The sequence below is a fragment of the Lutjanus erythropterus genome, chromosome 6 (assembly GCF_056507025.1).
Source record: "Lutjanus erythropterus isolate fLutEry1 chromosome 6, fLutEry1.hap2, whole genome shotgun sequence".
NCBI classification, from domain to species: Eukaryota; Metazoa; Chordata; class Actinopteri; order Lutjaniformes; family Lutjanidae; genus Lutjanus; species Lutjanus erythropterus.
The window spans coordinates 29,290,838-29,305,424 of record NC_139322.1 but is presented as its reverse complement, the minus strand read 5'-3'; the positions used below and the strand labels follow the sequence as shown (position 1 = coordinate 29,305,424).

Sequence of the window (14,587 nt, the reverse complement as noted above, 5' to 3'; positions counted from 1 at the left end):
ATAGTTAAAAAAAAAGTTATTGAAAAAGCTTTGTGGACAACTAAGCAATGTCTGAGGGAAAAGTAGTCATTTAGTGCTGTTCACATTTGGGTGTAGATCTACTGTGGCGATCATTTTGCACAATGAAAAGATTCAGAAAATTAACAGGGGAGCTTAAAACCAAGCTATCTCTCTGATAAAAATTCAACCAAATGGGCACATGAGGCATCCTTTTCACATTTGAAAGCACAACTGCCTCCACCATGTCCACAAGGACTCATAGTTCAGTGCAAGAAGCTCATAAGAACTTAGAATAAGATACAAGATAATTCAGATAATTATTCTGAATAATAAAAGAAATGACCAGATTGTACCTACCAGTTCCCCTCAGGCTGCAGTGTGTAACCCCGAGGTTATTCAAGATGTCAACAGAGCTGTAGTGGTTGGCCACAAGCAATTCCAAAAACAAAAGAACAAAATAAGAGCACAAAGAGGCTAACATACATGCTTGGAACTGCATTGTCTTTGCTATAGTATTTATTGATTTGTGTTTTTGAGTCAGTTTTACTTTTTGTCAGTCCAGCACATTTTTGTTTTCCCACGTGTTCCTTTTCCAGTGATACACAATATTTCAAAAATGACACTAACCCACACAACATGACTGCTTTTATCACAGCGCCATCACAGAAGAAAAAAGTATGTGAGGTCATTCAAAAGTCCTTCTCATGTAGTGACCACCAGGACAGGAGACGGTGGAACGGTTCTCAGAAACCTCACGTTTCTGAATAACATGGTTCCATCAATGACATTTAATCTTGAAACACAGACAACATTCTGACAAATGTTTCCTCTTCATGGAAAATCCATGTAAAACACAGTTTTGCTGCACACGAAAGCATCTCATGTCCGATATGAAAAGTGTATCCGTGTGTATGTAAACGTGTGTGGTTATTTTTCTGTGCGTATCTTCCTCATGTCCCTGTTCTCATGGCTGTCAGGTTGTGTCTCAGCGCCTGCAGTTCTTGGATCAGCAGTGACAGCTCTGTGGCTGCAGCCTCTTTCTCCCTCAATGCCTCCGTCAGCAGCCGCACTGTGCCGCCCTGCTGGACTGGAGGAGAGACGGATACAAAATTGTCAGTTTGTCTATCTTGGGATACACAAAGCAAAATTCTGTAAGATTCACCGCGGTTTCTAATGATTACATGGCATAGCAGAGCTTGAAGAAGCAATTTAACTGGAAAATTGCAAAAACCATAACAATGTTAAGACATTTTGTTAAACAAATTGGGTGACATGTAATTCATAGATCCAGTAAATACAAAATATCCCGTAAATATGAGGGGGGATGAAAATGAATGCTATGGGTGGCTGTTTAGTTCAGTTGGTAGAGCGTCCGCCCCATGTATGAAGGCTGTCAGTCCTCTGCAGCAGCTGCTGGTTTGACTTCCACCTGTGGCCCTTTGCTGCGTGTCATCCCCTCTCTCTTCACCCCCTTTCCTGTCTACTCTTCAGCTATCCTATCAAATAAAGGCAAGAAAAGCCCAAAAACATAACTTAAAAAAAAAGGAATGATATATGATATCTCACCTAAAAAGTAGAAGATGAGTAACACTGTTATAAGAAGTAAAGTGATGATGGCGCAGCCCATGGCATAGGCACGTGATGAACTAGGTGTCAGCATATCCTGTAGACGACTCTGCCATTTGCTGCTGACTGGACGGTCTCTTTGATTGACAGCTGGCACGTCATATGTGTAGAGATTCCCATTTGGGGAGGGTGTGTACGCAGGACGAGGAGGCCTCATTCCTGAAATCATAAAAAGCAGATTGCATCAGCATCAGTGTGTGTACCTGTCGCTGTGTTCGGTGTGTGTGTGTGTGTGTGTGTGTGTGTGTGTGTGTGTGTGTGTGTGCACCTTTGTGACTGTGTTCAAAGAGTGAGAGAGTGTCAGTGTACCTTTGTGGGTCTGTTAAGGGTGTGTGTGTATGCAACTTTGTGGCTGTGTAAGCTCTATGTGTGTGTGTGAGTACCTCTGTGGCTGCATTGGAGATACATGTGTATACCATGGTGGTGGTGTTTATGTACTGTGTGTGTGTGTATTTGTATCTTTGTGGCTGTGTTCGTACAGAAAGAGAATGTATATGTGTATGCACCTTTGTGCCTATGTTCAGCATGTGTGTGTGTCTGTATCTTTTTGGCTGTGTTTGGAGTGTGTGTGTACCTATGTGACTGTGATTGAGATGTGTTGTGTACCATCATGGTTGTTTTTTGTACTGCATTGTGGTTGTGTCCAGAGATAGTGTGTACCTTTTGTGGCTGTGATCAGTGTGTGTGTGTATACCTTTGTAGCTGTGTTTGGTTTGTGTGTGTGTGTTCCTTTGCGGGTATGTTGCGGGTGTGTGTGTATACCTTTGTGGCTGTGTTCATGGTGTGTTCGGTGGAGGTCATTGATGGAGTCCACAGAATGGAGCTCAATCTCGGTCAGATCCCTCTCGCTGACCCTGTGGAACTGAGGGGTGGTCTGGGAGGACGAAGGCCTCGACATCTCGCCCCCCTGAAGAGATGAACAGCTTGTTAGACTGCCAGATGGTTCAAACAGTCTGTCTTTCTGGTGCATACATCCACAGTATTTTGAGGCTTGTGCCAGTAAACAGCACTAGCACGGCTGTGTTTACCAGTCAGGCTGGTGTGTGATCGAGAGGATACCGAGAAATACAAATAACCTTTGAATGAATCCACAAAATATATCTGGCAATGAAAACTTCATCTACAGGTCTTCACAAAAACATAACTCTTTGAATACCTTGAAGAGAAATTTCCTCTATGGTAGAAAGAAAATAGTTCTCACATGAAACAGCTCACAACAAGGCCTGTGGATTATCTTGAATAATCATGAATCATAGTCATAGTCATGATTCCTGGAAATATGCTGTTGAATTTTTCAAATGTAGTTTTTGTTTAGCACCACAAAATGAGTGTCATCTACTCCCATTATATTCATGAAAGGCAGACATTTGTACGGCCGCTTTCTCCTAAACTGTCTAGATGGATAAATAGCACTACCAGAGGCCAGAGGTAAACAGTGTAGGCCTATTTTTTGATTTTTGGGGTGAACTGCCCCTTTAAATGGCTTTAGACTATGATTAACTTGTTTGTTATTGGAAGTTCAGCTATTACAATCTAGTTTCAGATAAATCACAAATATCAGGTTGGTAAAAGATGAGGATGTGGTGGGTTGCATCTGAAAGTGGAAGAGAAAGGAGGACAGGAACTAGATGTAATAAATAGAGCAGTAGGTTGGCATGAATTCTGTGAGGGGGCAAGAAAACAGATCACAAAACAAACAGGTCATATGATTGGCTGATTTATCTGAGCTATTAATAGAGATGGCTGCCAAACCCATAAAGGCACAATGTTGCTGGAATTTGAATCAAGGGCCAAAGAACAGGACAGGCTCCTTTCTAATGACTAAGAGAATGAATGAATGATTAACTACCTGATTGTACTCAAGACACTGATGCTGCTTTATCTCAAACCTGTTTTATTAAGCACTGTTCTTCTTTTCACTTACCCTCTGACACCACGTGTGTCTGCTTGTTTGTTCTTGTCTATCTGTTGCTCTTCTTGTTCACCAACTCTCCTCACACTCAGACACCCAACTACCAAATCATGTGTCTGCACCCGCAGGAGCAGCAGTGAGTTACATTAAATATCCACAAAGGTCTGTGACAAAATTAATCCAATTCAAATTTAATCCCAACGATGAGAAAGGAAATTCCAGCAAAGTTTATCGATGTATAAAAACAAAAGGGAACCTCCGGGTTTTGCCTCGGGCTCCTACTCCTCCTGGTGAGCGTATGCGTGTTACGGAGCAACTGTAGGATGCCCCCCTTGACGAAGTGTGTTTGTGTGCCTCCTTTTTCTGATTTAGCCCACCCTAACTGCCCTGTGTGTGTGTGTGTGTGAGAGAGACAGACAGAGAGAGGAGCCCCCTCCAAACATGCTCACACACACACACGCCCAACCCTGCAGGCCCTCAATGACCAAAATAGCAGCAGAGACATGGGGGTATTATTAGTTTCTCGGGCCAAAGGATGACTCAATGATCTAGGTGGAGGGCATGATGGGATACACTGGGATAAACACACACACAAATACTCATATGGACAAATGTCATTGGGTACACAGTCGAACGGGCAACTTTATCTGACCAAAAACACAAAATACATCTCAAGTTTTGAGGAACTGAAAAATCGATGCTGTCTTCTGAATAATGGACAGATAAGATGAAATGTCTGATTTCTGTAGGACGTAAATAAGAATAGAGCGACTGAAAAAATCCAATATTCCCATGGACCCTTCCTAAATCCTGCCTCTTTTGGACCCTTGGTCAACTTTCTCCTTTCCTGTTTCCTGTTGATGTGTCACATTTTGAAGATGGTTAAAAATGTTGCTGGGTGACTTGTAAAAGCAACCTTTATATTGTCACATCTTAAGTTGGCTCATGTTAGCAAAATGCTAGCAAACAATGTAGCAAACAATTGTCTATATCAATTGTTAGCTGGTGTTTTGCTATGGAGCAAAACACCAGCTAACAAATGTTGTCAACTGTTACTGGAGCACAGAGAAAAGGGGCAGGACATCGGAGGGGCCAGTTTATTAAGAAAAACTTTGTAAATGAAAAATGTACAAGCATATTGGAGGCTTATGGTCTGATATACCTTTAATATTAAATATGGATGTTAATGAAGGACATAAAAGGGCATAAAGATGCTGTTTTCCAAAAAATATAGTGTGTGAGGATCCTGTTGGCTCAGCAATCTAAGGCACAGGCAGTTCAACACCCATCATGAGGTTTCCTTTCACTTTACACTTTTAAATAAAGACAGAGAGTGTACAGTGCGCAAAATACTTGTGGTAAAGTAGCAGTTGAGAATATTTTTAGGTGCTTTTGTCTGTTGACCCATCTCATAGATATATCACATCCCGTCAGAACAATTGTATAATTAAAAACAAACTATACCGCATCAATTACTTGATACACTAATGAGACAGGACACCTGTGGCATGGAGTATAAAAGACTTGAACTGGTCCTGTTACCTCTTGTTACTATTACTACTACTCTTCATCTCATGTGGAACATAAGTTATCCATCCAGTGGCCATCTGTTTGCCATATTTCAATGATAATATTCTTGATTTATTTTTTCTGTGGATATGTTCTTAAATTAGCTGCTACATAGTCTTCTCAGGGAACTGTTGTGGGATGCCTCACTCCTTTTTCAGCTACCAGACCTGTAAATTAGGCTGGATGTGCTTCTTTCATTCCAGATGTTGTGTCCTATTATGGTCCCATTGTGTGGTTCAGAATCAGTACATGTGGTCTAGACTTGGTTTCGACCAAATATGCGAATCTGGTAAATTTTTGGCTGAGGCTGACCAGGTTTAACCCCACACAGAGCAAAATGTCTGAAAATAATCGTTTCAATGTCATGATTATGGGATACACGCGAAAAGAGATTGGGTTCCTTAATGGATTCTGTAGGTTAGTAATTCTCAAATAAATGTATGGGGGCCCCCAGGGGTCCGTGGCAGTCTGCCAGGGGGTCCATCCAAAGTTTTCAGCTTGTTTTTTTATTTATTTACAAACAGTGTCATAGCTGAAGTAATTCTATTTTAATTTTAATATACAGTAAATTAGTTAATAGATTATGTTCTAATCTAAGAATCTGTAACTCCTTTGAAAATATATGATAAATCTTACTCCCACCAGTGAAGCATGTGTCACACACACACACACACACACACACACACACACACACACACACACACACACACACACACAGAACACAAATGAGGACATCCCTGGTACATTTTCTATCTGGTAAGTGGTCCTTGGCTGAGAATAAATTGAGAACCTCTCTTAAGGCTATAAGGATACTAAACTAGTGGGGGTAAATTGAGAGTTTACTCATCTATTATCAGACCAACTATCAATCATCGAGGGGAAACAGCCGTCCCCCACTACACCCCAGCCTGTAATAAGACTATTTGTAGGTGTGTAAGCATTATTATCTGATCTGTGGACAGCCAGTACGCTTTATATTTTGAAAGTCTGGGGCATTATGGCAAAAATACTCACCATAATTTCTTTATTATCAGAGTTGTTTGATATTGGAAGGCACAGAGCCATTGCATCAAGTCCTGCAGGGCAAATACCTCATCAACTACATTTCCCACAACTCTCTGCTGCTGCCGTTTCATGTGTTTTTGCCAGGAGAGCCGAAATTCCAGAGATTGGAGTCCAAAGAGTTTAGTAACACAGCGGAAGTGTTTCCTGTCAGGAGAGCGTGTGTTAGCGGGACTTCAGCGGGGACGCAGGTGGCATGATGTGGTCTCGGTTCGTGGTCGGGGGTTCGGGGCTCGTGCCGCGGGCCTCCAGGGACGGTTTACTGCGGGTCTCTGGAGCGGGATGTGCGGGGAAGAAACAGCAGCAGAGACGGGCTTCAAGTGCAGAGGTGAGCGGAGCGTGAAGAGTCTCTGCGCGGTCAACTTACAACAGATTCAAAGTGTTTTTTACAGTGTTTTTGTTGAAAACAGCTTAATCACACAGTTTTCTTACTGAAGATGATGAAACATGCTTTTATTATTTGGGCAGACTTTGTACCTGTAGGTCAAAGTGGTGCATTTTTCATCAACCTCACCACATTTTTTTATGTGAAAATGTTCCAAGATTGCTACAATGTCGACCATTTTACAATATCTGTAGCCTTTGAGTGAGTCTATTGTCCTACTTAATAGGTGTAAAACCATTAGATATTCTTTCTGAATAAAGGTTTTAGACCTATAATGTGTTGATTGTCCTCACGACTAGGTTTAATATGAATTATTCTTATGCTTTATGGCACTTTTTAAAACTCCTGGGTCATATTTGAAATTTTATCGAAAATGTTTGTAAAAATCTAAAAAGTTTCTAATAGGACTATAATTGTTGTTTTTATTATGTTCTGTGAAAAAAAAAGTTTTCATACAGGTACACATTGGACAACATATATGTAGCTGTGATGTGTCTTTGGAATCAGTGCTGGAGTTAGTTTGGCCATCATCATATTTGAATCACTGGCTCTGTTGTGTTAATGCATTTCTACTGAGATCAGTGTGTCCCAGCAGCAGTCAGTTCATGCAGACATAATGTACATCTGTCCTAGCAGACTGTCCTCCTCCCTCCCTCTGCCTGCCTCACTTCACTCAGCTGCACAAGATGATTTTATTAAAACCACGAGTGACTGACTACAGCAGCCTACTGTCAGCACTGTCTCTGCCTCTGCTTACTGAAGATCCCAGATCCATTCAGTCATTCAGCAATAGATTCATACATTTCTCTCCTCTCTCGCACAGATTTTCTGCAAAGCTTTAGTCTAAATTATCAGTCTCTCATAATGTATCAGTTAAGGTTTATCTGTGAGTGTTGCACAAAGGAAAAAGGGGCAAATTGACTAAAGTCCTGACCACGTGGAGAGCCTAATCTGTAGTAGTTCATTACATGTGTGTCCATGCGTGTGTATGTGTGCATTTTACCACCAGAACAACTACCTCTCCCTCTGTCCATTCAAATTAATAGCTGACTTTGGACTTGAACAGTTCTGTAAAAAGCAGCTGAGTCTTTTGTAACATGCCGACACACTCTGTCCCATAATGCCTTTCTGCTGCTGTGCTGATAAACCCCCTTCAGTGGCAGGTTCAAAGGTCAGGAGTGAGGGCAGAAAGAACAATCTGCCATTTGACTACTTGATAGGTCAGATTAGAAACAGAGATTTATTTTCAACAAAAATGTGTTACTGTGTCCCTCATCACTGTGGTGTTTGCAGAACATTGTTACTGATTATCCAACTAAGTTAAGGGGAAAACAATAATCTTTCCAAAAAAAGCTTATTTTCCTTGTATATGCCTTTTCTTAAATTGCTGTTATTACACTGAAAAATATCATGTAACAGTTATACATATACCAAAAGAATCTCAACACTCATTCTAACACATGTACTGTTTAAACATTGTACAGATATTTAAAAATACTAATTGTAGAACCTTTAAGATGCATTATTTCAACATTTGGTAAGTAGTATTAGTATTAAGGTAATACATTAAAAAATCACTCACTATTTCAGCTGTAGTTTTTATATCTATATCTTAGATCTTTTTCACGACAACCATATTGATATGAAATAGCAGCATAAACACAAACGTTACCAATGATATGAATTAGTAACACCTATGTTTACCTAATATATTATGTCAAAGTGGCTGCTGTGCAAAAAAGTCTATTCCCTTTGTTTCCATTTTATGTACACTCAGTGAAGTGTTTTACTTCCTCAGGCTGCCCTGAAGAAGACTCCGCTGTTTGACTTCCACAGGGAGCAGGGGGGAAAGATGGTGGAGTTTGCAGGCTGGAGTATGCCTGTCCAGTACAAAGACAGTCACATCGCCTCACACATGCACACCAGAGAGCACTGCTCCATCTTCGACGTCAGCCACATGCTGCAGGTAGAGATGAGTGTGTAAACTTACACACACACACGCAAACACATTCTGTACACTCCTGAACACAGGTGGACACACACACATAACGTCACATTCATAGACACATGCATCATCATAGTAATATACAATGCTTTTCAATTAAAGGTAGTTAATTAGGTTTGTTTTGATCCATGAAACAACCCACCAAAAAGAGCTGCCGTTGCTCTGTTTGAATACTTCCTTTTTGTCTTTTTCTTTCAGACCAAAGTCCATGGCAAAGACAGGGTGAAGTTCATGGAGTCTCTAGTAGTTGCAGATATTGCAGAACTCAAGAACAACCAGGTGAGATGAAGGAGTGCTTCATGGTGAACGTGCAATAATTTTCATTTTAAGTCCCCTAAAATGTCTGAGCTTGACTTTACTGACTTGTACCTGTGCGAAGTTTTGGACTGACTGAGGCTCAAACATGTATGACTGAATATCTCTGTTTCCTTTAACACAAATACTAGCCATCTTGATGTGCACTGTCCTTTCTTTTTGACTCATTTTAAAGTCTGGCACATATATGGGACTTGCACATATTTAATTGGATGCAGTACCTCCTTTGTCACAATCAGAATCTTTAAATAAAGTTTATATAACATGTAATGCTGTTTAATGATTACTCTCAGCCCCATAGTGAAGCAAGTGGGCATTTGTGTTATGAAATTGGTGAAATAACTTGCTAAATTCAGAGGTTTAGTGCTGTTTGTTACTATGAGGCATGCATGAACACAGACACGCACTCATATTGTGGCTAATTTCAGGTAATTTAATCAGTGTTCACAAGTTTACATCAACTATAACTGAGCTCACAATCAAATGTCGGACTGACTTCATGAAGAGTTTCATCAGGTCAAGCTTGAGAATATTATGCAGCTGTCAGTCCACATGAGCACTGGCTCCCCCTGTTTAACTGTCCGTGTTTGTCTTCAAATTCTCATCTGCTCGTCTTTTTTCTCTTCCCTCTTTCACTCTCAGGGCACATTGACTCTCTTCACCAATGAGAAAGGAGGAATTATTGATGACCTCATAGTAACAAAGACAGACCAGGGCTACCTCTACGTCGTCTCCAACGCTGGCTGCGCCGACAAGGACTCTGCTCGTATGAAGGTAAATACACACAGAGAGTGTGTGTGAACAGACAGCTGGTAAAGTGATAGAAATGGTCTGATGTGTGTGTGCGTGTGTGTGTGTGTGTGTGTTTTTACCTGTAGGCCAGACTGGCAGAGTGCAAAGCTGCTGGTTTTGATGTAGATCTGGAGTTCCTTGATGAATCGCTGATCGCCCTGCAAGGTAAAATATTCTTCCTCTTACTTTATTCTTCCTCACTCCGTTCCTGTCCTCCCCTCCCTGTTTTGTTGTTCTTTCCCTCCTCTCTCTCTCTCATGTCTTCTGTGCCTCTGTCCTCTCTTTCTGTTATCTTTCCTCCTGACTTTTTTCCTCTCGTATGTCCACCCCTCATTCTTTGCCTTCTGTCATTCTTTCTTCCCTCCTCTATCCTACCCCTCTCTCTCTCCATCTGTTGTTTCCATCCCTCTATCTAAATCTTTTCTCTATTTAATTTTGTTTAATCAGCGCAGGTTTTTCTTTTTGCTCTGGCCAGTATTCCTTTCTGCATTTCATGTTTCTGTTGCAGTTTCTTTCTTCCATCAATTCTTGTAGTTTAAAAAAAAAAATCTTCCCTCACTGAATGTGTGAATTCACTATTTGACCTCCTCTGTGTAGATGATTGATCAGTTGTTGTGTTGTGTGTTGTCAGGTCCGTCCATGTCTCGGGTGCTCCAGCAGGGTCTGAAGGAGGACCTCAGTAAGCTGACCTTCATGACCTCCACCTTGGCCACTGTGTTCGGTGTTCCTGGCTGTAGGGTGACCCGCTGTGGATACACTGGAGAGGACGGGGTGGAGGTCCGCATTTCTATCTGTTACTCTTGCTTGCTTCCTCTACTTTTTGACAAAGAAAAAAGTTTATTTAAGTCTTTTCACACATCTGTAGATTTTTCCAGGAACCTTGCAAAAACCTTCAAAGACCAGATCTAATTTATAATGTCTGTCACATTAAGTGTATTTGGAAAGTGGTTAAAATTGGTTTTAAAATGACCATGGAAAATACTAATTTCAGATTGAGTGGTAGGTGTTCAATATAAATCAGGACTCATCCAGTTAACAGTTAAACTTGGTTCTAAATATGTGTCCAAGATATAGCCAACCTTGTATGTGATCACTATTACTTTTGTAGCTGAACTCAGGCACAGTGGAGCTTTGAGCTAAATGCTAACGTCAGCATGTTAACATGCTGATGTTTAGTGGGTATAATGTTTACAGTGTTCACAATCCTAGTTTAGCGTGTTAGCATGCTATCATTTGTGTATTAGCACTTAATAAATCGTACAGCTGAGGCTGATGGGACTGTCATGGGGCTAATTGTGCTCGTATTAACACCAAACTATTTGACAAAGTAAACATTTTTTCTCTCTACTGGTCTGCTGTGCTGGAGCTCTGTAGACAGCAGGATGGATGTGGGAGGGTCTCTCTCTAACAGAGGGAATGTAGGAGTTTGGTTCTCTTTGTTCCACTTTTTCTCATCTTTCCATCACTCTTTCCCACAGACAAAAATAGACTGACTTAACATTATGTATATGTTTAATACTAACATATCTTTTTCAAAAATATTTCTACCTCAGTAAATGTTGTTTTTATATTAGCATTGATGAGGTAAAGTGTTGTTTTCCAGTTTATTGTTTCCATTAAAAGTGTTGAGATGGAGCTCTACAGTCTTTACGGTCTCTGTGTCCCAGATTTCTGTCCCTCAGTCCAGAGTGGTGGAGCTGACGGAGAAGCTGCTGGCTAACAACGAGGTGAAGCTATCTGGTCTGGGAGCCAGGGACAGTCTGCGGCTGGAGGCAGGACTTTGTCTCTATGGCAATGACATAGATGAAACCACCACGCCTGTGGAGGCCACCCTGGTCTGGACCATAGGTAAGATTTTAGTGCTCATTCTGAAATGTTTTGATTTACTGTTTTTTCCAACCAGATTGTTTTTGAAGAAGGCTGTGGTCAAACAATCATCATCATTTTAAGACATGTTGTCAGTCCTTTAATCTCTATCTGGACTCTTTTGTCAAGAGGAGAGTTAAATGAGAAGACAGACAGACAGACCTCACTAATTAACATAAAAATGGCGATTGGCTGTTTTCATGTGGGCTGTGATTGGGAATATTTTTATGCTGGAAACAGTCACCAGGCAACCAACAGAGACCAGCCAAGAAATACACGTAAAGGCCACTGTAGAACAGTGAATCGCTGTTTTTACGAAGTGATAAGTAAGTGAATAAGAAATGTTCGAGTCCGACACATAGGAGTTTGAAAAGTGTAACAGATTATGAGCATGATCAGTGTCTTTGATAGTGAGCCCATCTGATGGAGTGTCTATAATCTATATTTTTAACACTGTATTAAATAACAGTGTATAATGTGAGAGGTTGACATTTTCAGTGTGCTCCAGACTGTGATCAAAAACTGATAAAAGGGAGTGAATATTGGATTTAGATTCATCAGGTGGCCAGAAACATGACTTCAAATGATTAATAATGTCACTCTCTAACTGCTGGGTGTGTAAATAAGCAACTGTTTGCTAACAAGTTTGTCATATCAACTTAAAAGGGGTTGTGTCTAGAACGGAACCCTTGATTTAAGAAACTGTACACTGAAATGTGTACGATTATATTTTATAATGTGATAGTGCTGTGCTTAAAATCTGGGTAGATTTAGGGACAGAAAACACTTGGTTAGAGTTAGGGAAATATCTTGACTTTGGTTAAAATCGTCACTCTCGTGAGCTTTCATCGGTCTGGGGTTCCCCTTTAGATACCACCCTTAAAATATGGTGACGTGTCAACGTTGTGTACATGTGCTGCCCCCAAGTGGCCAAATATCAGTTTTTGCATTTTTAAAGGTGAGACTGACACTATTGTACGGATTGTGACCTGAGAGTGGTTTGTAAATTGAAATGAGTTAGTGAGCTTAGTGTCCTTTCTTTCCCTCTCTTTAAAAATTCTCCTCAGTCAGCCTTTGCACCCTCACTGTCTGTTTCATTTAGGTGCAACAGTGAGGAACAGCAGGGTGTCATTGATAAAGGCCATACTAATCAAACCAAATCATTTTTTCGTGTTGTTGTGTCTCTCTGTATTTTAGCTTTGAATAACCAGTAGTCTGTTCTCTGTATTAACTCTGTGGCTTCATCTTCTCACATGCAGGAAAGCGGCGCCGTCAGGCGAAGGATTTCCCTGGCGCTGACATCATCATACCTCAGATCAAAGCCAAGACAGCCAGGAAGAGAGTCGGTCTGGTGTCCACCGGCCCCCCCGTCAGACAACACACACCCATACTCAGCCCTGATGGAAAAGTCATAGGTCAGAAAGCAAACATGGTGGGGTTGGTTGACAGGAGAGAGCTGTGGTGCCTCTGTGTTTCAGTTAAAAGTGGGGAAACACCAGTGGAAAAAAATAATCACTGCTGGAGCAAACACTCAATACAATTTACAGCATTTCTCCATAACAAAATTTAAATCGACAGTTAAAAGTTGCAAATGCAAATGTCTGAGTTATTAGGAGCATTGTAGGTAAATAAATAAATGAATAAATAAATAAAAATTAGGAGTTGGGTGAGAAAAAAACTTGAAAATCCTTCAGTATTGTCTGGTATTATAAAAGTCCTAGAGTTCTTAGAAATTCATAAATTTCTGAAAGAATTTTTTCTTTTTTAAACCTACAATGGCCTTAATACACCATTGTGCTTTCATTTTTCATTGCACTACCACTAGGGGTCGCCACAGTCGGACAAGTTCAGATCCTAAACATTATGGCTTTAATATATCAAATTAATTTAGACGTTTTCAGTTTTTTTTATTGTATTGTGTCAATGTGATAACTGTCAGTTCTATTAATTCTATTTTATAATTTTCTTTTTTGCATGCAATTGTGACATACAGTATATAAATCTATATGATTTCCAGTATGCTGCCAGGTCCTGCATTTAGAAAAATTAATGCAAGTTCATAAATGTAATGTGTAAGCAGAAAATGTGCGTTAGTGTCCTGCTCAGAAAGTCAATCTGAAACACAGAACAGACCAACATAAAATTTCTACCATTAAGGTTTTATTCTGGCTCATTATTTATTTCTTCTCTGAAGATGGTGTAACCATAAATGGTGTCAGAGAGACATCCAAGCTTAGACTTATTTTCTGTTTTATGTAGGTGAGGTGACCAGCGGCTGCCCCTCTCCCTGCTTGAAAAAGAACATCGCTATGGGTTACGTGGACGCGGCGTTTGCTAAGAATGGAACAGCCATCCAGGTCGAGGTCAGGAAAAAAGCTGTGCCTGCCACTGTCAGCAAGATGCCCTTCGTCCCCACCAACTACTACTCTGGATAGGAGGGACACACAAATGCATACACACAGAGTACATATACATTCACGCTGGACCATTCCTCCACTCTGTCCCATATTCACCAATACTGCCCCCTTCTGTTTACTTCCAGCAATGCAACACCAATGTAAGACTGAAAGTCTTCATCTGTTAGTCCTCTGAGAGGAAATAATCCCAAATGATAATTTATTATAGTAAGTATGCTGATCAGATGTGATCAGTAACTTTCATTGTGAGGCACATTAAATGCCTAATAGTCTACATTTGAGACACTACAGCAGAGACATAATGTGCACTTCCACAGTGTAAACTGACAGGTGGTTTAAGGACAACAGGACTTAATACAAAGACTTTAAGCAGGACATTTTGAACAGCAGGCTGTCGATCTACAAACAGCTACCTGTGTGTGTTTAAGATATGCAGCAATCAGTATCATGGTTTCACCTGTAGATGGGTGGACCTGAAATAAAATAACAGCAGTATTGTTGAATCTGAGAATGTATGAATGAATGACGCTTCATATACCAAGTTCCTTTTTCTGTTTGTGGACAGCAGGTGAATCAACTTACTGCACTTTCAGTAAAAACAAAAGCAGTGAGGTTCTCTGGATCCATTAAACATAAGT

The 14,587-nt window shown here is 40.6% G+C and overlaps 2 protein-coding genes across 2 annotated transcripts; one reads left to right on the top strand and one right to left on the bottom strand.

Annotated features, from left to right (window-relative positions):
* Nucleotides 1–498: 498 nt before the first annotated feature.
* LOC146325511 (uncharacterized) lies at nt 499–3,939 on the bottom strand. Its single transcript, XM_084721581.1, has 4 exons — nt 3,551–3,939; nt 2,389–2,533; nt 1,567–1,785; nt 499–1,087 (listed from the first exon to the last, which is right to left on the bottom strand). The coding sequence occupies exons 2-4, from the start codon at nt 2,522–2,524 to the stop codon at nt 951–953; spliced, it is 492 nt and encodes a 163-aa protein (XP_084577707.1). The 5' UTR covers nt 2,525–2,533; nt 3,551–3,939; the 3' UTR covers nt 499–950.
* Nucleotides 3,940–6,350: 2,411 nt separating this feature from the next.
* Nucleotides 6,351–14,205, top strand: amt (aminomethyltransferase). Its single transcript, XM_084721578.1, has 9 exons — nt 6,351–6,497; nt 8,353–8,520; nt 8,758–8,838; nt 9,517–9,648; nt 9,753–9,831; nt 10,298–10,443; nt 11,334–11,514; nt 12,792–12,947; nt 13,792–14,205. The coding sequence occupies exons 1-9, from the start codon at nt 6,366–6,368 to the stop codon at nt 13,965–13,967; spliced, it is 1,251 nt and encodes a 416-aa protein (XP_084577704.1). The 5' UTR covers nt 6,351–6,365; the 3' UTR covers nt 13,968–14,205.
* Nucleotides 14,206–14,587: the final 382 nt, after the last annotated feature.